General features: G+C 47.6%; 2 protein-coding genes across 6 annotated transcripts in view; one reads left to right on the top strand and one right to left on the bottom strand.

Annotated features, from left to right (window-relative positions):
• The window catches only part of EDC3 (enhancer of mRNA decapping 3), a 64658-nt gene extending 51588 nt beyond the window's left edge, over window positions 1–13070 (top strand). For all 4 annotated transcript variants that reach the window (XM_069071165.1, XM_069071164.1, XM_069071166.1 and 1 more), the window contains 3 exons: window positions 4555–4708; window positions 7427–7644; window positions 9761–13070. In XM_069071165.1, the coding sequence (XP_068927266.1) occupies window positions 4555–4708; window positions 7427–7644; window positions 9761–10095 (707 nt within the window). In that variant the 3' untranslated portion in view covers window positions 10096–13070. The remainder of the gene's footprint in view (window positions 1–4554; window positions 4709–7426; window positions 7645–9760) is intronic.
• A 697-nt stretch (window positions 13071–13767) lies between these two features.
• CLK3 (CDC like kinase 3) overlaps window positions 13768–21100 on the bottom strand; it is a 29780-nt gene continuing 22447 nt past the window's right edge. Inside the window, exons 8-13 of one of the 2 annotated variants that reach the window (XM_069071168.1) lie at window positions 20195–20289; window positions 19955–20084; window positions 18767–18849; window positions 16008–16087; window positions 14506–14596; window positions 13768–14169 (exon numbers count right to left, since the gene is read on the bottom strand). In XM_069071168.1, coding sequence (XP_068927269.1) covers window positions 13993–14169; window positions 14506–14596; window positions 16008–16087; window positions 18767–18849; window positions 19955–20084; window positions 20195–20289 — 656 coding nt within the window. In that variant the 3' untranslated portion in view covers window positions 13768–13992. The remainder of the gene's footprint in view (window positions 14170–14505; window positions 14597–16007; window positions 16088–18766; window positions 18850–19954; window positions 20085–20194; window positions 20290–21100) is intronic. The other variant, XM_069071169.1, reaches the window with a different exon arrangement.

A 21100-nucleotide genomic window follows, 5' to 3' on the forward strand; every position in this document is an offset into this window, starting at 1 on the left:
CATGGATCTCATTGGAAAGTCCTAGTGTTTCTATGCTCAGTACAGTCAATAAAATACCTACTACAAATAAGAGTGTCTGTACCACCTCTCTGTGAATAGGGAATCCCTCTTCTGTGTGAAGTTGGGGCAGGGCATCTTCATTAGATTGTTGAAGATTTTTGGTGATTGTTGCTGGATGGCAAGAATGAGTCACTGAACAATGTTTACTCCGTAGGTTTGCCATGGACTGGTGTATGATAATGTACACTGGAAGATGGCGTATTCTAGCAGAGCCTGCTTGCATTTTGTTTTATAGCATCAATTGCTTCTTTGTAATCAGCAGACGTAGAGATGGTGGATTGTGAAAGCCTTCATTTCTTTCTTGTGTTTTCATCAAGAATATTCCATATATTCATAGACTACCCATAAGAGGATTTTATTTAGATGAGAGCAAATAGTTGACTTGTCTCATTGTTGCTAATGTCTTCTCAGTCTGCTTTTTGGGGGTAATAGTAACATCTTTGATTTTTTTTTTCAGTTCTTTTTGAATCTGCTTCTCTTTGAGATAACTTGATCCCTGAGTAGTCTTACACTTGTTATCTTACATTAATATACTTTTGGTTAGTTCACTGCTCTCTGTAGATAGTTTGGAAATGTGCAAGCAAAGAAACTCTTTGACTCCTTGACCCATGCTTCTGCTGGGAATGTATCTTCTCTAAGGAGATCAAAAACAGAAACAAAGTTCTGCTAAATGCAAATAGTAGCAAAGAATTGGAAACAAAATGAATGTTGATTGCTTAGGGAATGACTGAACCCCCAACTGTGGCATAGAAATATGAGGAATTCAGAGAAGCGTGGGGAAGATGGGGAAGATTCTAGGAACGAATGCTGTGAGATAAATAGAATCAGAAGAACAGTAAGTATTCATACATAATGACTAAAACAATTTAAACAAAAAAATACCTAAAAAGGAGGTTGAACTTAGAATAATTTAATAACCAACAAAAGTCCAAGAGAAGAAGGAATGAAACACCTCTATCTTCTCTTAAGAGAAGTCAGGGATTGTAAAGACAGAATATTGCATACATTGTTAGCCATATTCACCGAATTGGTTGTTTTCTTTGTTATGAAGAAATGTTCATTTTGGGGGTTAGGGGCTAAAGTATATCTAAATATGATGGTGATATAAAAAATAAAATTCAGTTTTGTAAATTGTGTTACTTTGAGCTTGGATTTCACCTGTATCTGTTTATGTCCAACTACTTTTGCCACCTTTATAAATGCTAATGCCATTGATAAATAAGTGGTGTTCAAATATAGAGGTTCTGTTGTCACTGTTAATGATAATAGAGCCCCATGGAAACACCACCTGCTTTGTTCCATTTCATGCTTGTTTGTTGTCCTAGTTTCATTTACGAATGAATGTCATACCAATGAAATGATGCATCCATGAAGTCAAAGTGAAGTATCTCTTGTTTTATCAGTCTGTATTGTAATGGCTTTTTGGATATTGCTCTGCTGATCACCAGCGAACTCTGCTATTTTAAAAGTGGTATTGACCTTTAGTGAAGTATGAAGTACTTCAGATGACCTAGCAAGTAAAGTTACTTACAGAATCTGACATAAGTCTGCTAGTTACTTGCCTTTCTTGGCTGCTTAAGGCCCAGGAATAGTATTGTGTGAAATATCTAGAATTCAAATTGCACACTTTCAATGTTACCGTTCTGGCCTTTGCTATCTAGGAAAGTCTGCGTCGTCAGTATTTTTTGATGGCTGTTTTCTTGTGTTTATTAAATGGAAGTGAGGGGATGTTAAATTTCCTGCCATAAGTTCTGTAGTCCAGCCATCTGGAAAGTGATGATTCACTTTCCCTTCGGTGTGCTCCCCCACTTTCAGCTCCAGGGCCTTTATTCAAGCTAATTATAATCTCAGAGTTGTTTCCTTCCCAATCTGTTCTCCCTGTTGACTTCTTACCCTACCAACTGTGAACCTGAAATCAGGAAGACAAGTTCAAATCCTGCCTCACATACATCCTAACTCTGTGACAGTGGGCAAGTCCTTTAACCTCTCTGGGCCTCAGTTCCCTCAACTGTAAAATGGAGATAACAATAGCACTTACCTCCCAGAGTTGTTATAAGGACCAAATGAATTAATGTGTAAGTGCTTACTATGTGTCAAATTCTGGGAATAAAAGGAAAGGCAAGTACTCTTGCCCTCAAGAAACTCATTCCAGTGGGGAAGACAATATACAAACGTCTATGTACACACAACATAAAATAGTGTAAACAAAAGATAATCTGAGATGGGAGGCACTAGCAATGGAGATGGGACAGACTGGGAAAGATGTAGAGAAGGTGAGATTTGAGAGATCTTTTTTTCAGTAATTTTTGTAAACTAAAATATTTTTTACTAGTATAAATTTTTTTCTCTTCACTACCACATTGCAGGACCCCCGCCAAAGAAAGAAAATCCTTGTAGCAAACATGCATAATAAAGTAAAACAAATTCCCCTGTTGGCCATGTCCAGAAATACATTTGCTCATCCTTTAAAGGCCAATTTAAGTGGCACCTCCTTCAAGAAGTCTTTCCTAATTCCCATAGCTGGAAATCTTTTTCTTCCTCACCTAATTTTCATTTTATAGCCTTATAGATTTATTATTATAGTCTAATCCAGAGGTTCCCAAAGTGGTTCCCAAAGATACAGCTCCCTGGAGGGCACTGGAATGATCCAGGGAGGCAGTGGTAGCCTCTGGTGCAATTGGGGGACAGTTTAATAAAAATAAGAGGGCGGTGGAAGCATAAGGAAAGAAAAGAAAAATTTGAAAAACTGTTCATATGTGTTTCATCTGTTGTGTAACAGAGTTAAAGTTATAGTGATTACATTATTTTCCAGATAAACACATAAAATGCAAGTTATAATTGATCAATGGTAAAGTCCACCAACAGATCTTAAAAAGTTAGTGTTGGCAGAGCATGTTGTGCATTGTTGAGAAGTCCAGTGTTCATCAGCAGGAATATGTGTGTGTGTAATGACTTATTTACAATATGATACTATATGATCACATGACACAGTTTTACATCATCAGAATTTCTCTGCAGGAAAAAACCCCAAAATTTACAATAAATTATTAAGTTTAAGATGTGTCATTTTAAAAAAAGATATTTTATATATTTTTGAAAAGGGGTCTGTAGGCCAAATAAGTTTGGGAATCTCTGGTCTAACCTATGTATTTGTGAATATGGGGTAAATACTACCCCTTTCACCCTTCTCTCCTGGAAGGTGGTAGGTATCATTTATTATTTAGCTTTTTTTCTTCCCAGAATGTAACAGTGTACTTCTCATTATAGGTACATAATGTTTGTTGAATAAATGATTGAAATAAATGTTTTGCTTTGGGAATAACAAGAATATCATCCTGCCATTCTCTACACACGTATTTCCATTTCTGTTAGAGAAAATATATTCAATATTATTTTAATAGCTAAGTTAAATTCTGAGTCTAATCTGCACTGACCTAAGAAAAGCAGAAAAAGAAAAAAAATTGCTTGAAAACATAAAGCCTAGCTTAGTTTCTTATTAGGTAAAGAAAAACTATGGAATAGGACATGAAAGAATGAGAGAAGGAACAAATGACTTACCATTGTCATTAAATGGGAAAAGGTTGGAAGATGTTTGATCATCTACTACAGTTCTATTCCCTAAGGGCCTTTTGACAGTTTAAGATAGGACTTCTGGGGAATGAGGCCTAGAAAAGGCTGAGGAAGGATCATTGTGTGACCCTTTCAGAAAAATAACACTGTCAAAGTGCACTTCTTTTAATTTCTCAGTGGAAGAGTCTGTCTTCACTTCTGACTGTCAGACATGTACCCTGGAAGTTGCTAGGATAGATACCTCAGCAGTGAATTTGAGTGTGAAGTGGACCCCCATGTTCACTGAGATAGGAATTCTTCATGAATTGGTTTGTGCATTGTGGAAAAAGTACAAGACTTGGGATCAGAAAACCCGAGTTTGACTTCTGCCCCTTCCTCTATGATTCAATGCGTCTTCACTTGTTACCTGTAAAATGAGGGGTATTGTATTTGTGCTGGGTAAATATGGACTGTTACTCCTCATCATACTGTTTTGGTCCTAAATAGACTGAACTTCTTTTCTAAATCATCCTTGTCTAAAACCAGTGTGTTCACACTTGTTACTGAGGTGTGAAAGAAGTGAGCAAGAGATGAAAATGAAGAAAACATCTATGATGAGTTGGAGTAAATGTTTAAAAAAAAACAAAAAACCTTTCCCATGTACATATTTCTGTGGTGCTTTGAAGACACCTCTGGGTGTGTGTGTCTATATCTATATCTCAATCCTCTTTGGGGCCTGGTCTGTATTTGGACCACTAAGTTGTTATTCTCAGTTACATTGACTTTAAAAGCAGCCAATGCCAAAAGTCACTTCTGAGCTTTCAGGAAATGTCAGAAAGGCTCAGAAGATGAGAGCATCAGACCTGAATATTCAAGGCCCATTTTGGACCCTTTGCTCTTACTCATTTCTTTCTCCCTCCTCTCCACTTCCTTTCTGAGTCACAGACTCTGGGCTGGTTGTCCCGAGTGTCTCCTACGAGTTGCACAAGAAGCTGTTATCGGTAGCTGAGAAGCATGGTCTGACACTGGAACGGCGGCTGGAGATGACTGGAGTTTGTGCCAGCCAGATGGCCCTGACCCTGCTGGGAGGGCCTAACAGGTGAGTCAGTATGGTGAACCTGAGGGTTTAGGGAAAGGGTGGGGCTTGAGGTTTGGAGATCAGCATCTTTAAAGTTTCACCACCACATAGTGCCTTGCACAGAAGAGACCCTCATGCTTAACAGTATCCTATTGAGTGACTGGAATAGCCACCCACTTTGCAGCCAGGGAGTTAGTTTGTTTCTTCTGTATGTCCCATGATCAGAGTTGCTTTTCCTTTATAGTATTTATTCTCAAGGCTTTTCCTCCTGTCTACTCTCACCTTGCTCTCCATTGCCCAGTTATCAATCCTTCAATCTGTCCTTTCATGACTGAAATCTGTGACCCCAAGGCTGTCCTCTAGGATATACTGAAATTCTGTTTGTGATTGTCTCAAGTTAATCATCCAAGATTCCCCAACATAATGTCCACTGGGCTTGGGTACCTCTACCCTCCCTGTCTAAGCACAAGGTAAGTCAGGTGGGAATAAGATGGGTTTAGCTGTGAACTGCTTTCCCTTCCTTGTCCTGTCACCAGTAATACAGTGTTCCTAAGGTTTCGTGAATAACATTGCTGACTTTGGGGGAGAAGAACTTCTTCAGATAAAGTCCATAGGGTCAGTCTTAACATAAAACAGTTATATTCCCCTCAAAAGTCCAAGAGGCATTTGCTAAGCCACTTCAAAAGTCCTCAGCCCAGGCACATTCTCTTATGGAGAAACAGAATCTAAGCTCTCTATAGACCTTGAAGCCTTCCTTGAGCACCTTTGAGGTCTCCTTTACTCCTGTTCCTCAGCGTTTACAGATCCTCCCACTGTTATTAATGGCCTAATGAGACTTCATTTAATCAAAAGAAGCATCAGCATCCTGAGGAAATAAAGAACAGAGATTGAATGGCAGAAGGCCTCCTTTGAATATGATTGTATAGGTCATGAGAATTGGAAGGGCACCTCAAGGGACCTGGGAGATTAAGACCAACACCCTCACTTTGAGGAATAGAGAACTGAGGCCTAAAGAAAAATAGAACTCTGAGCTCTCTCTGAGGACTTTCTCCCCATTGAATGTACATGTCTATCCCTAGTAATTCCTTTGCCTGAATGTACTATAATCAGATATGTCAGGCCGTCATGGGGAATGGAACCCCTGAACCCTTTGGTGATGTTCTGGAGTGAGCTCCTGCAAAAGGAGGTAGGGTCATCAGAGAAACTCTCTAGCTAATCATGACATTTTGCTCTGAGTCCCACCCAGAGAGCATCCCTGGAGAGGATTTGAGGTGAAGTTGCTACTCGGAACCCACATAGAACTCATCTATAGCAGCTTTTCTTAACCTGTGGGTCTTGACCCCAGATGGAATCATGAAAACTTTGGCAATAGTAAAAGATTTCTGAATGTATGACCAAAAATTAATTAAAAATCAAATCCAGGGTGTTTCTGGCAGCACTTGCATCGGACAACTTCACTACAGCCTTGGTTCTGAACACAAGGCATGCACACTTTGCACTGCACATGCCCTCAGGCCACACGGTGCCAACAAACACTGCCAAAAGGCACATAGGGATCATGAGTCAGGAGTGGAAAAAGTTTAAGAAGCCCTGATGTAGAGCATGCTACTGGGGAGAGTGTCTGATACGTTATTCCTGAGAGGCCCCCACTGTCTGTCTCCCCATCCTGGACCCTGTTCCTTGTTTGTCCCTCCCTTCATTCTTTTCCCTCACTGTCTTCCCTCCATCCTTGCCTGTCTTTCTCTGTAACAAGTGTCTGCTCTGGTCTCTCTGTCTTTGTTGTCTTCACCCCTGAACTTCCCAGGAACCACTGCACTCAGTCTGCTGAGGAGGTAGGAAATAGAAATGTTTCCCTGGTCAAGTAGTTTGGGTTGGGAGGCAGAACGTTGTAATAGGAAAAGCATTGGATATGAAGCTACAAGGCCCAGCTTGAGCCACAGCTCTGATACCCCATGGTCTTAGGCAGACTCTTCCTCTTCACTGGCTCTTGTTTCTCTTTGTCTTTGAGATGAAGGGATTGACCTGGGTGGTCTCTCAAGGTTCCTTCCAGTTCTAAGGCTGGGATCCCATGGCTAAATGAACATTTTGTGATCCAGAGGCCCAAAGAGGCCCTTTGTGTAGATGCTTCTCAGTCTTTACATAAGCTGTATAAATGTGCAGGTTGTCCCCTCCCCCAGACCCTCGAGGTTTGGCATTTTATTGAAGTAAAAAAGTACACATGAAACAAATGCTAAATGGAATGATGTGGAGTCAGAAAAGAGAGTGGTCGCCATGGGCAGAGAAGACTTCCTGTGGAAGGCAGGGCTTGCTGGGCCTTGCCCGAAGGAGCAAGAGCAAGGTCGAGATTGACTGTGGCATGGGCAGGGACAGTGGAGAGGTGACCTAGCCAGAGTCATACTGTGTGCTGAGGAGTGGGAGAGCCAGAGCAAGGCAGAGGCTTTGGACTTGCTGCCATAAACACTTAGGGAGCCATTGAGGGCTCCTATGTTAGCTAGGGTGAGGAGATGACATTGGCATGGATAGCACAGCTTCAGGTCAGGGGTAATTGGGCATGCCAGTCTTTTAGTCTAGGTGTGTTTTGCTGGCATCAGTATGGACAGCTGTAGATACATGGAGGAGCAGCCTGCTAAGGACATGCGGGTGGGAAGACAGTTCCTTCCTCAGGATGCTTGACTAGTACGGGGTGGCTTGGGCTGAAGAACTAGTAGCTTATGTCCTGCCCCCATCCCTCCTTCGCAGATTGAATCCCAAGAATGTCCACCAAAGGCCTACAGTCGCCCTACTTTGCGGTCCCCATGTGAAGGGGGCTCAGGGCATAAGCTGTGGGCGACACCTTGCCAACCATGATGTCCACGTCATCCTCTTCCTGCCCAACTTTGTCAAGATGTTAGAGTCTATCACCAATGAACTGTCCCTCTTCAGCAAGACACAGGGCCAGCAGGTGTCCAGTCTCAAAGGTGAGTGAGAGCTTTGATCCCAGCGCGGGTCAGTACTGAGGTGGCTAAGGTTCCCATTCCCCTCCCCGTCCCTTCTCACATTAATCTGCTGCAGACTGAGAGGCCAGAGACCTGGACCTGGACCTGCACCTGCACCCTAGCCCTGCCTCTTACTTGCTGTGTGACCTCAGGCAAGGTCCTTTCCTAGCCAGGATAACTTTACATGAGCCTTTGCTGGAAAGGGCATTCTTGGCTAATTGGTCTTGCAGCGGACTTTTGTAATCTATTTCTGCCATCTAGTGGCAGCAAGTAGAAACCGGTGCTTAGAAAGCGAATGTCATTCATAGGATAGCCAGTTCTCATAGGATGTTACTAGTGGAAGGAACCCCTTTATTTTACACCAAAGGAAACAGGTTCAGAGGGAGGAAGCTACTACCTTAAGTTGTTCAGTGAATCAGGTGCTGACTTCACTTAAAGGCCAGGGTCCCTTGTCAGCAACCACAAGTATTTTATGAACCTACAGGGCAGGACCCTGGGCATCCAAAGAAGTACAAAATTCAGCCCAGGAGGAAAGGTAGGCATACATGCTAAAGAGATGGTGCTTCCCCCCATACAGAACAGATCTGCTAGACCTGGGGTGAGGGATGTGTCAGAGGAAGCTGGTCTGGTCTTAACCCTGAGGCCAGCAGACAAATCCACTGGTGGCTGGAGGCTACCTCTGAGCCCTGTGGCCTGGACAGTGTAAGAGCCTGTGGCCCCTCCCCCTCCCCCTCCTAGGCTGATGGGAGAGCTTCACAGGAGGCAGCTGCAGGCAGTGGGGAGAGGCTCGGCTCTGATCTGTACTCTGGGTGACCTGCAGCACTTGGTGATTGCTTGTCTCTGAGCTGCAGTTTCCTCCGCTGTGAGCTGAAGGGACTGATCTAGATCAGAGATTCTTGATCCAGTCTGTGAACTTTTAACAAATATCTTGATGACTGTATTTCAGTAGAATTTATTTCTTTTGTAATTCTGTTGTGTTTTTATGCATTAAAAACACTGTTCTAAGAAAGGATTGTGAGATCCCCAGTTTAGAGGATTCCTAAGGTTCTTTCCAGTTCTAGATCAATATGGGTATTAGACAGTGGGCAGGGAAATAGAATTTCAAGTCTTGGCAGCTAACAGAGCCAGGAAGACCTTAGTTCAACTCTGGCCTCAGACACAACTGTATTGTAACCCTGGGCAAGGCATGTCACCCCTGTCTGCCTCAGTTTCCTCATCTGTAAAATGGGGAAAATAACTTCCCAAGATTGTCATGACAAAATGAGATGATATTTGTAAAGAACTTTGGAGACCTTCAGGCACTGTAAAAATGTTATGACTGATAATGATGGTGGTAGCAATGTAACCTCATACAAGCTACCTCTCAGCTTTGTGCATTCCACTGTTTAGACCTTTGCGGGCAGTGCGTGGGGGTAGAATTCAGCCTCCCTTTGTGTTCAGAAAGGTGACTTGGAGACCATTTTCCTGTTAAAGGGAGAATGAGCCCAGCATAAAGCTTGGATGTGGTCCCCAGAATGTATTAGAATGGCAGCTCCCTTTTGTGGAGCATCTTAAAGTTGATTTGGTAAGTAGAGCTTTTACAACAGAAGACATTCTGAGTTTGCCTTCAGGAGGGAGAAATGTGTTTGGGTTGTAAGTGAGCTTTAGGGTCTAATCCATTTAGTTCCACTTGAAATGCTTGTCCCTGTCCCATAATGTCCCAGCAGTCCTTTTTAGGATTTATAGCCAGAAGAGACTGTTGGAGATCCTCTCTTAGAGCCCTTTATCTTACTGATGAGGAAGCTGCAGTACCAAGTGATTAAGCCCAGGATCCCTGTCTGCTCCCAGCACAGCCCTTTTTCTGCATGCTGTCTGCAGGGGGAGGTCACCTCGATAGCTGGGCTCCCCCAAACATCACCTTTCTAAAGCAGAGCTCTTGGCTCTTGCTTGTTCAGGGTATGAGTGCAGCTGTCCACAATAGAAATGTGGATGGGAGAGTATGTGGTCAGGCACAAGAAGGATAGGTGTTTACGGAAACTTGAGGGTAGGATGAGGCAGGTGCCCTACTGCAGGGCAGTCATTAAGGCCAGAGTTTAGATGTGGCTGTTTTCACTTGCAGATCTCCCCAGCAGCCCTGTGGACCTGGTGATCAATTGCCTGGATTGTCACGAGAATGCCTTCCTCCGAGACCAGCCCTGGTACAAAGCGGCTGTGGACTGGGCCAATCAGAACCGGGCTCCAGTCCTTAGCATAGACCCGCCAATGTGCGAGGCCGAGCTGGGCATCGATGCCAAGTGGTCCCTGGCCCTGGGCCTGCCCCTGCCCCTTGGTGAGCGTGCAGGACGCGTTTACCTGTGTGACATCGGCATCCCTCAGCAGGTGTTCCAGGAAGTGGGCATCAACTACCGCTCACCCTTTGGCTGCAAATTCGTCATCCCGCTGCACTCAACGTAGAGGCAATGAGCCCGGCGGGGGCGTCCCGGGATGGCCCAGAGGCTCTGGAGCCAGACGCTGACACTTAACTTAAGAGAACGCCTTAAGGATGTGAAGCTCCATGGACAGTGTTGTGTTTTGTTTGTTTTGTTTTGTTTCCTTTAAGGTTTGTTTCTTTTGCCAGAAACAACATATTTAAGACTGAAGAGTAACTGCCCTTTGAAGGGGAGAGACATCTCTGTAGAAGGCTGTCCCTTAGGGCCAATGTGGGGCCAGGGTGTGGGAAGCACAGAGAGCCTGGCCTGCTGCCCAGGGACCCACCCAATCTGGCCAGGTGGCCTGTTTCTCAGTGGAGGGTTTTTGTTTACAGACACAGGCAGCTTTTGGACGGGGTTTGAGGTTTACAGCCTCCAGACCCGGGGGGGGGGGGGCAGGGTATCCCCAGCAGTTCTTTGCTTTCCTCTTTCTCCTCTGGCATTTTCTCTGCCCCCCACCCCCAGTCCTTTTTTTTTTTAATAATCAGCCCCTCCCTCTGATCATGTCAGATATGCTGGGGTGCGGTTGTCCTTGTTGGGGGCTAGTTTCATTGTTCTGTTGCTCTTATGTTTGACTGTAGCCAGAGTTGAGTTTTCTTTCCTGCCTTCCCTCAGTCCTGAGCCACATGGCCCATGCAGAAAGCTGGCATCCAGGAGGAAGCCTGGCCAGCTCTTGTCTGCTCTGCTGGAGCAACAACTGAACACCAGTTTGTGGGTTTTTTGTCATTCTTTGGGTGTTCATTTTTTCATTTTGCCCTTGATCTGACCTGTGTACCCTTTTTTCTCAAGGCATCAGTCCAGCCTGTTACTTCTGATGTTTACTGTGTTTGGTTGACCCCTTTGGTTCTCGTATGTTTCCAGCACAGGTAGCTTTGGGACATATTACTGTAGAGCCACAGTGCCCATCCACCTTGCCAGCAGCACCCCCTCCTGCGCCCCCAGTGCCCATGGGTTCTATAAACTGTGCCATTGTTGTTCCCATTGGGACCAAAGGCTAGAGTGAACTGGTCCTTCCACTACCATGTCCCTGGGGTTCCTTCCCCACCCACCATATTGGCTGGAATGTCCTGGTGACAGATGGTTGAGGCAGTCTCACCCCTCCAGAGGATCTTAATGCATATGCAGAAAAGGGGCATAGTTCTTGTTCAGTATTGGGAGCTCCCGTGTGGGAAGCTTGGTGCTGAGCCTCTCTTGGGTTCCCGTTTTGATTCGAGGTGTATTCAGAGGGGTCAAGGAGTGGAGGCTCTGGGTGAAAGCCACCATTCTGAATTCCAGTGGTTGGGCTTTTCTCCCCTCAGTTTGCCAGGCTGTCTGCTCTTCAGCACCTGCCTCCCTGAGGTCTCTCTCGGGGTGAATGCAGTAGCTGTTTTATCCAAGAAGGAGGGAGCCCTTGAAGCTAGGAGGAGGTTCAGGGGCCACACTTGAGCTGCTCCAACTTTTACCTTTGCCAAGTGGCCTCTCCCCCTGCCCCTATGTGGGGCCATCCTGACATGGCCTGGCAAGCTGCTGTTTCAGTATCTGGTGTGAGATGATGCCGTCAGTCTCTTTGGCCTTTTCAGGCAGGCCACTTGTCTCAGAGGTGCCACAAAAGAAAGAGGAAGTGTGCTGGATTCCATACACTATTCCAGCAAGATGTCTCCCAGCTTTTGCACTTCCTCCTGAAGGTGCTGATGGGGAGGCACAAGGTCCATCTTAATCTCTTCGAAAGCCAGCCTGTGAGCTCTTCCAGCCCTCTCCTGTCCTGTCCCAGCAGCTGGCAGAAAAGTCCCAAAGACCTTGATATTTGGTGCCTTTGGAGGGGAATGAGATTTCACAGAGCCAGACAAGATTCAGTCGTCATTTTGGTCCAAGCTCCATTTTTCGGTATTCAGGGTAGGCAGTGCCCCTCTAGTTTTTTTTTTTTTAAGTCCCTAGGCCATACTGTGGACAGAGTAGGGACCTTAGTATAGATTGTGAAAATTTTTTCTCTCTTTCCTGTAAGACCTAAGGGGTAATGATCCTCTGCCAGGGAGAGAGGCTCTCTCCCTGGCAAGTGGCACTAACAGAGCCAGGACTGTGAGCCATCAGCCTGGTCTCTCCCTTCCCTTCCTGGTAAGGGTATCCTGCTCAGGGTTCCAGAGTTCCTCCCCCTGCCCTAGCTCCTAATTCTGTGGAATAGCAAACCCAGCTTCCTCATGGTCTGTGCCCCATCTGGTGTGGAGAATGGAGCCTGTGCAGAAGCTTTGAGGCTGGTGCAGGCCCCTTAGAAGACAGCAGCCCCTCCCAGGAAGGGATTTAGCCATTTTGTACATGATAAATGAAAGTTTGGGTTTCTTTTACAGATGTGGAGCATTTTTCTAGAATGGTGTGGAAGTTTGAGGATGGGTAGCCCTTTGAAGGGTCTCAACAGACAGTAAGATGTGCTACCCTAGGAATGGAGTTTGGGTTTGAGAAGGATGGGGGAGAATCTCCTGACTGCCTGCTCTTCCTACTGTGGAAAGGTGGGGAGTCTGGCCCCCCCATTGGTGCTTAGTCAGAAAGCTGAGGTGGAGATCCACAGGATCGGCGTGGCTTCCTGGAGGGAGGGGGAGTAGCCTTGTTTTTTTAGCAGCATTTTTTACTCCATCCTTGGCAGGTTGAGGAATATAATCCTTTCCTTATTCCTCCTCAGTCCTGCTTAGGTTGTCACCTGACATAATTTGTGTTAAAAGGAAAGTAGCCCTTGATTTTTCCCTTTTGCCCCAAGAGAATTTGACTCTTAAAAACAAAAGCCAACCCCTCAGAGATTTTTCTTCCTCTCCCTCTGGCAGCTGAATGAAGGCTCTTTATTCTGCCACCTGGCCTTGGCTGTGTCATTAGCCCCTCACCACGGGGGACGAGAGGAGACCTCATAAAACTGTTGAGATTATCACTAGTGCAGCTGTTGAGATGGGGGTAGGGAATGACAAAAAACCAGCATTAAAATAAAGCTGAACTGATGGAGCCTGGGGGCTGGTGTGTGGTGTACTGCTGTAGGCCAGGAGAGTTCTTGGAATCCCTGACTGCTGGGCGTCTGAGAGAAGCAGTGAAGCAGACTTTGGGGAGTATCTAGTAGAGACCCTATTTCTTCAAGGCCTGATCGAGCCATTCTCAAGAGCCTGCACCCAGCCACAGCATGCAATGTGAAGCCTTTCCCTGCTGGAGCAAGGTCTGCAGAGCCCTCGGGCCCAGCTCCTACGTGGAGAAGAATCCATTGCCCCGAGAGGCAGCGCCTTCCACACTCCTTATCTCAAGCCCAAGTCTGCACCCAGTATTCTTAGTTCTGTCCCTGGGGCCAGAACAAAGCAAGTCCACACAGGACAGCTGAGAACACCCCAAACAGGGAGCTTGTGAATACAAAAACTGAGCCAGAAAGGATCTTAGGAGGGAGACTCCAGTTCTCTCTCCATTATATTTGCTAATCTGAAAGTTGTTGGGATTTTTGGATTAGAAAGTGACAGAACTCCACTGACTACATTGGTACCAAGGGCTGCCCTGGAGGAATTTCATCTAGTGTAGACACAACAGATAGGCAGCACTTTGTAGCACAGAAAACCCGGGTGCCAGTGTCACCTTGGCCTCTGTGGCCTGTAAAATGAAGGGGTGGGAGTAGCCAGCTCTGGGAACTGAGCCCTGGGAGACAGACACATGGACAAGGAAATTATCAAACAGTAAGAAACACTTTATTTAACTTTACAACATATAAATATCTTGGGTCAAATCTGTGCTTTCTGGTAAGCTCTGTTCTTCCTCCCCTCTGGGGCTCTGCAAGCATGAGGAAGCCCTGATGACAAAGGATGGAGGGGAGGTACAGACATCCCTGGGCCCCAGGCCCCCTCCCTTGGTTGCCCTCCCCCCATCCCTAGGCTGGGTGGCCAGACACCTGTCATCTGCTCAGGTTTCGGCTACATCGGAAGGTCCTCTCCTCGGGTGTCAGGCCAGCAAAGAACGGGTGGAGCAGGGCCTCGGCCAATGTGATCCTCTGGGCAGGATCAAACTCTAACATCCTCCTCATCAAGTCAAAGAGCTGGACGTGTTCCAGGGAGTCGTGGAGCATGTAACTCTGAGGAGGGGAGGCAAAGAGGGACCAGCCTGTCATCAGCAGCTCTGGCTAGGCCTGCCTCAGGGCTGGTCCCTTCAAGGGTCCTTCCAGAAACAAACAGATCAATTCTCATGCTTCCTACCCACCTCACTGAATTTCATTTGAGGACTGAATTCTAAGCCTCATCTAAACAGATGAGGACAGAGAACTAGAGGGGCTGTGGCTTGTCCTAAGTCAGTCACACAGAGAATGAACTAGAAAACCAGGACTGGCACCCAAGTTCTTCAGAAGCCCTTGCTCTAAACCCTGCCCATCCCTGCCCCAACTTCTGGTACTTGGCCCTAGTAGGCCACTCACCCTCAGAGGTTTGCAGTTTTCTTTGACATATCTGCCATCAGACGTGTTTTCATCCCAAACCAGGCCTCCCTTGTAGAAGTATTTCTGTTTCCTGGAGTATAACAAATGACAATAGAGAAGGCTTTAAGGTTGGCACACACGTCACTTGTGAGCTAAGTGTTGCTGGCGTCATTATTCCCCTGATGAGGAAATTGACTGGGTTAGTGACTTGCCCACTATGCCAGGCTACCTCTCCTAGAAAAAGGAAGGCAGGGAGGAAGTGGAGGGCACCCCAGAGGAGCAAATGCCAAGGCTGGGAACTTTGCTGTCCTTGTATCGGCACCTCATAGCACCTGGAGCCAGGAGGTATTGAAGGGAAAATGGGGGCGGATGGAGGGGCACCCCAGAGCTAGAGAAGCAAAAGATGTCAATTCAGACAAGACCCTACAAACTATATGATTCAAAGGAGCAGGGCAGGCGGAGTGAGAGGTTCAGAGACTTCATTTTGGGCCCTAGTCTGGAAGCACATGGAGGAGGGTTAGGATGCCCACCTCCAACTCTCCAGGAAGAGCCACTGGTAGAGAGTGGAGGACAGGCAGACTAAAAAATGCAGGGTTTGGCCTGAAAGGCTCCAGACATGACCACCCATGTCCACCTAGGGATCCTGTGGCCTCACACAACCTGGGTCTGATTGTCCAATAGCTGGGCTACAGCACTGGACTCAATCTAAGAAGATGAAAGTCAATAGGGATAAATACCACATCTTGCACATGGGTACAACAAAATCAACTTCACAATACAAGATGGGAAGTGTGGCCAGACTGTTCTGAAAAGAGCCCTGAAGATTCCTTGAGTCTGCAGTCTGCTGTGGTGACCCTAACAGCTGAGCCTGGCAGGGTTAACTTCCAGTAAGGAGGTGTTCATCTGCCCTGGTCACTCTGCTACGTGTTCAGTTGTGGGCATCCCACCTGAAAGAGGTCATTGATAAGCTGGAAGGTGACCAGGATGGGAAAGGACCTTTGGTCCATGTCATATAAGGATCAGATGCAGAAACTGGGAATATGATCAGCCTGGGGAAGACTCGAGTTCCTGAGTCTTCTCACACGAAGAGAGAGCTGTTCTGTTGGCCTTGTGGGGCTGTGGTACAAAGATCAAGATGCTGGTAGAACTTCTGCCCTAAAAAGGGAAGGGCTTCCCCTTCCTTGGGGTCTTACTAGAGAGTCCGGATGACCACTAGAGGGGGGTTGTACATTCAAGAATTCTTTTGTGGACAGATAAGACTAAAGGGCTGCCAAATTCCTATTCCATCTTAAATCACTCCAAGAGCCCCCAGGGCTGAACAGCTGTTCCCACTCTTCCAGGATCCTGTCACCTGGTGATATGGGAGTACGAAGAAATAGCACCCCCATTTTATAGATGGGTGAAATGGCGGGGATTCCAGTGTGAACCTAGACTCATCGAGTCCACTACTCTCTCAATGCAGACAGTAGTGATTCCTTAGATGTCTGCTGGAGACTTCTTACCTGGTTCGATGGATCATATGAGAGGGGATGGGCCCCAGAATCTTCTCCATCATCACAAGGTGTTCCCGGTTTTCATGGGTCTGAGGGAAGGGGAAGAAGTGTCAAAAAAGAAAAGTATGAGGTTAGTTCCAGGTCTTACTTCCCTCCTTCCCCAAAGGCAGTCTAAGAAGTGGATTATTAACAGTCCCTTTCCCTTTTAGGAAGGGCATTCCACCAGACTGATGGAGTGAAGGCTTTTTGCACTACCAAATCCCCAACCTCTCTGGCTTCTGAGAATAGCAGTCCACAGGATCCAGAGAAGATGTTCTAAGGCTCCCTGATAAATGATAAATGACCCAGGAGAAGGGAGAGCAGAAAGGCCTGCTTGGTGTGGGCCACTGCCAAGATGGAATCGAACTTTAGTCAAATCCTTTCTCCAGACTTCCCTGTTTCTGTCCCAGGCATCATCTTCCCAACCAACTTCAAAGCATCCAAAACTCTTCCTCCCTGCTCTCCTCTGTGGCCAATCTGTTGATAAATCCTGTCTGACTTCATGTCGTCTCAGTTTTGAAATATCAATAACCTTCCAATGCTACTCCCTTCTCATTTCCTTTTCTATTAGGGTTAACTTAACTGGCAGATCATAGGAATGCTATTGACATTAAGCCTAGATCTCAGCTAAACATCTGACATTCTCCTGATTACCTGCACCCCAATAGCACTGATGGACCAATTACCAACCTGAAAGACTGCTAAGGGCATACTCAAAGCCCTGTCCTGTACAACAGCTTTATCAGCAACTCAGAAGAAAGCAAAAGTCACTGAAGGGCCTTCCAAGATCATCTAGGCCAAGCCCCTTGTTTTACAAGAAAAATGATGCCTAGAGAGGTTAGATGACTTAGCCAAAGTCACAGAGGTGGCAGAGTCAGGATCTGGAGCTAGCTCACAAGCCTCCAAACCTAGCACTCCCCGCACTGCACTACACTGCCCCCCTCCGCTCATGCATTCTGAAGCTTCAGAAAGGCATGGCTGATACAGCCAGCAGCAGAATCAGGGTTCGGAAAGATCCCAAGAGAGTGGGCTGATGGGCCAAAGGGGAAAAAAACAAAGCAGATGAAATATGAAAAGCCTACAAATATGTTAAAAAAAAAAAGTTAATTATGTAAGTATAGAATTCATTTTTTTAAACAAGCCAACAGTGTGAGAACTGCTCAAAACACTAATAGCACATCACCCTAAATGGACAGCAGCAGCGTACCAGGACACAGGGCTGTTACTGTTACACGATCCTCAGGTCACATCCAGAATACCATCCATCTCAGAGATCTCTAGGAGGAGGGTGGACATACCCACGAAGGCTCAAATCATGTTAAAGGGAAAACGGACAAAGGAACTGGGGACATTCAGTGTGAAGAGGAGAGATGTAGGGGACCAATCTACGAAGGGCTGTCCTGTGGATCAGGGAACAGATTTCTTCTGTGTGATACCAGCAAGCAGAACTGGCACCCAAGGGTGGAAGTCAGCCATCAGGGCCGTCCCATAATGGAATAAAGCCCGAAGGCAGAGGGGGAGGCCAGGGATTGCACACTGCTGTCAGGAACCCTGCTGAGGAGGCTTTTGCTCTGGCTTTGTCCTCCGTGGAGAAGAGTTGAGTTCATTGACTGCAGTCAGCTCCTAACTCTCCTCCTCCCCCAAGCTCTCCCTGCACACACTGCCAGATTCATCTGCGCTAAGCACCACTTTCCTCAGACCACTCATTTCCCTGAAAAGCTCCAAAGGATCCTCACCAATCCCCAAATCAAGTCCAAGCTCCTCAGCCCCAGGCCCATCTCCCTTACAAGCCTGTCCTCCAGCATCCTAGCCTGGTCACAACCTTCAGTGGCAGGGGGCAGTTCTCCTTGAGCAGGTCCTGTGTATCAGCCATCCTGGCCAGCTGCTATCACACTTCAATACCCCCAATAAAGGCAATAATGAAGTATCTGTCTGCTCCAGAATGGCTTCAAACACTGGCTCCACCAATTACTCTTCCTTAAAACTCACTGAGACTCCAGAGCACTGGGGTAGCAGGCCTGTTCATCCTGGTAACACAGCAGGACCCTCGGAGGTGAGAACAAGTGGGATCACCTGGAGGCGTGTACGGAGCCTGCTCCCTCCTCTTCAGCCTTTGTCCTGAAATTCCTCCCTACTTCCCTATCACAACACTCCTTCAAGGTCTGGTCCAAGTCCCACTTGCCAGGGTGGGGAGGTAGGGGGAATGAGCATTTACATAGCACCCAGGTGCTAAGCCCTTTAAAAATACCACATTTGGTCCCCACAACCCTGGGAGGTATGTGCTATTATTACCCTCCTTTTACAGATGAGAAAAACGGAGGCAAATAGAAGTTAAGTGCCTTGTCCAGGGTCCCACTGCTAAAGAGCGTCTGCACTCGATGACTGTGCCACCAGTTCCTGGAAGCCTTCCCTGGACCACTGTCTGCCAAACCCTCATCACTCTCCAGCCTACTCTAGTACATGAAAATCTTTTCTGATTTCCTACATCCCTTCAGTCTGAATCACACAGGCCGATTTCCCCAACCAGACTAGGAATTTCTTTAAAAGGAACAATATCTTCTCTTTCTCTAGTTTCCCCCACAGTGCCTGAAACAGGCCTGGGTATACAAGAGGAGCTCACTAAATGTGTGATAGTAGACAAACAATGTCAAGTAGAGACTGAAGAGGTGCCTGGTGGGGAACCGGCCCAGGTCCCCGGGGGAGGAAGGGAGGACTGATGGGGGAAATACCTGGAAGAGTGTGAAGCCCCGATAGTATTCAAAGAGAATGCAGCCAATGCTCCAGACATCGCACGGCTGCGCCCAGCCCAGCTCTGAAATGACAAAGGAAGAGATGCCATGAGAACGTAGGCCCTGCTGCCAGGAATGTGTGTCCCACATCGAAGCCTGAGGGATGCCAGATCACTTGGAGTCAGAGACTGTCAGGGCTCAAAGGCACCTGGGAGGTCAGAGGGTCCAACCCTCCCACTTAACAGATGAGGGAAGTGAGGCCTTGCCCAAGGTCCCAGGGTTCTATGTGGTGGAGCCCAGACCTTCTGGCTCTCAGCACAGGGCTCTTCCCACCACACTTTGAGCCTGCACATCTGTCCTACTCCCCACAGGACTCTAGGCCCCCACGAGCAAAGACATAGTCTCTGTTACTCCCTCGTCGCTCAGCACGGAGGCTCTGCCCAGACAGGGCTTGCTTGATGAATGGCGGCAGAACAAGCACCTGGTGGTATTTCTGCCCCACACTGCCATGCCCACCCTCTCCCTGCCCATGCCCCTCCAAGCCCACAATCCTGTCAGAAGCACCTGGCAGCTCTTCACAATCCCAGAACACAACAGGAAATGCACAAAAGAAACGTCCCCAAGCTGGGTGGGGGTCTGAAGGCCCCCGAGGCCCCTGCCTGGCCAAGGTGGCCCCCGTTTGGTGAAAAGGCTGACAGCTGCCCCACGCCGGCATGGGGCTCAGACCTAACTCAAGTCCATGCCATTTCTGAAGGGCTGGGCCCGTCCTGTTTCCCTTCTTCCCTGCCAGTGCTGCTGTACTTGGAGGAGGGTCCATGGTCCCAGGCATCTTCTTAACAAAAGAGGCACCCGCAGAGATCCTTGCTTTTCTGGAATGGGGCCGGCTCATCGGCAGCAAGCCTGCCGCCGGGAGCCCAAGGGGCTCTTTGTCTGCTTTGGAGTGTGCTGACAATCCACAAAACTGCTGCTGCTGAAGCCATGTGAACATACAGCTGGGCCTCGCCGTGCTGGGGGTGAGTGAGGGCGACTCCACGTGGGCGTCTTGGGGCTCTCACACTACACTCAGGTCCACTGGGCCATCCACCCTGGCGCCCCAATGCGCACACGCGCCTCCTGCCAATCTCCACCCCACCCCCTTCTCCCACAACGCCAGGTGGCCAGGGAAGCAGGAATCCTAGGGCCACTCACCCAGGATCACCTCAGGCGGGCGATAGTGGCGGGTGGCCACGATGGTGGTGTGGTGCTCATGATCAAAGGTGGCGCTGCCAAAGTCAGCCACGCGGATGCTGGTATTCTTCACGGACTTCTCCTCACAGCTCTGGGAGGCACAGACCCCACTGTCAGGGGCCTCCTTCAGCCCCTGGGGCAAGTCGCCCGTCCTTGCCACCCTTCCCTGCTCCCTGAGGGCATCTTGTTCCCCTACTGTACCTTGTTCTCATTGTACAGGGTATCAAAGTCAGAATTCACAAACAAGATGTTCTCAGGCTTGAGGTCAGTGTGGGTCAGCTGGTTCTCATGCAGAACTGAGGAGGGCAAACACAAGATGGGAAGAAGCAACAGAGGTGAGAAAAGGGAAGAGATGGGGTGAGAGGGCAGAGGAGGAGTGCCGTGGAAGCCCTGGCTTTTCCCCTTGTACGAAGTCCTCCCCTGGGGTTTTCCCAATCTGCTGCAGGAACCCACCCTAGTGTGCCCCCACCCCAGCGTGCCCCCACCCCACGATGCTCAACACAAGCAGGGCCATCATAGGACATACAGCCACATGTTTCTAGGATGTCTACGAAATCTGAAGCCACAGGAGTTAAGATGAGGGCACCCGTTCCCTGATTCCTTCCTCAGAGTTTCAGGTACGTGCTGATATCTCTGAGTTTCTCGCCTTGGCCAGGCCCTCATCACTTCAGACTTCTCCAGTGCCGCCTGGACCACTGTCATCATCCTCAGGCAGCTTTCATCACACTCTGAGGTCCTCAAATGACCGTCTGCTACAAGAAGTGGTGGCCAGGGCCCTCACCTGACCCGTGCCTGGACAGACTGTGCACTGCTATTCAGCTGACTTCTGCATGTGCTCAGACCCACTGCTCTCTGCTTGTGCTATTCCCCTCTTCTGAAAAGCCCTTTGTTTCCTAGATCCTACTCATCCTTCACGACCCCCTTCAGCAAACCCCAGCAAACACTGAGCTCTCTCCTCTAAACGCCAGAAACATCTCACAGACTCTTACATCACAAAAAGCAGTGCTTGGGTTGTCTCATGGGATGTGTCTTATGTTCCCCACTAAGACTAGGAGCTCCCCCACAGGGACTCTCTCTCTCCCCTTCTTGCACCCAACAACCACAAAG

The sequence above is a fragment of the Petaurus breviceps genome, unplaced genomic scaffold (genome assembly GCF_028583685.1).
Source record: "Petaurus breviceps papuanus isolate PSGF00001 unplaced genomic scaffold, PetGlider_PUasm1.0 90825, whole genome shotgun sequence".
Taxonomy (NCBI): Eukaryota; Metazoa; Chordata; class Mammalia; order Diprotodontia; family Petauridae; genus Petaurus; species Petaurus breviceps.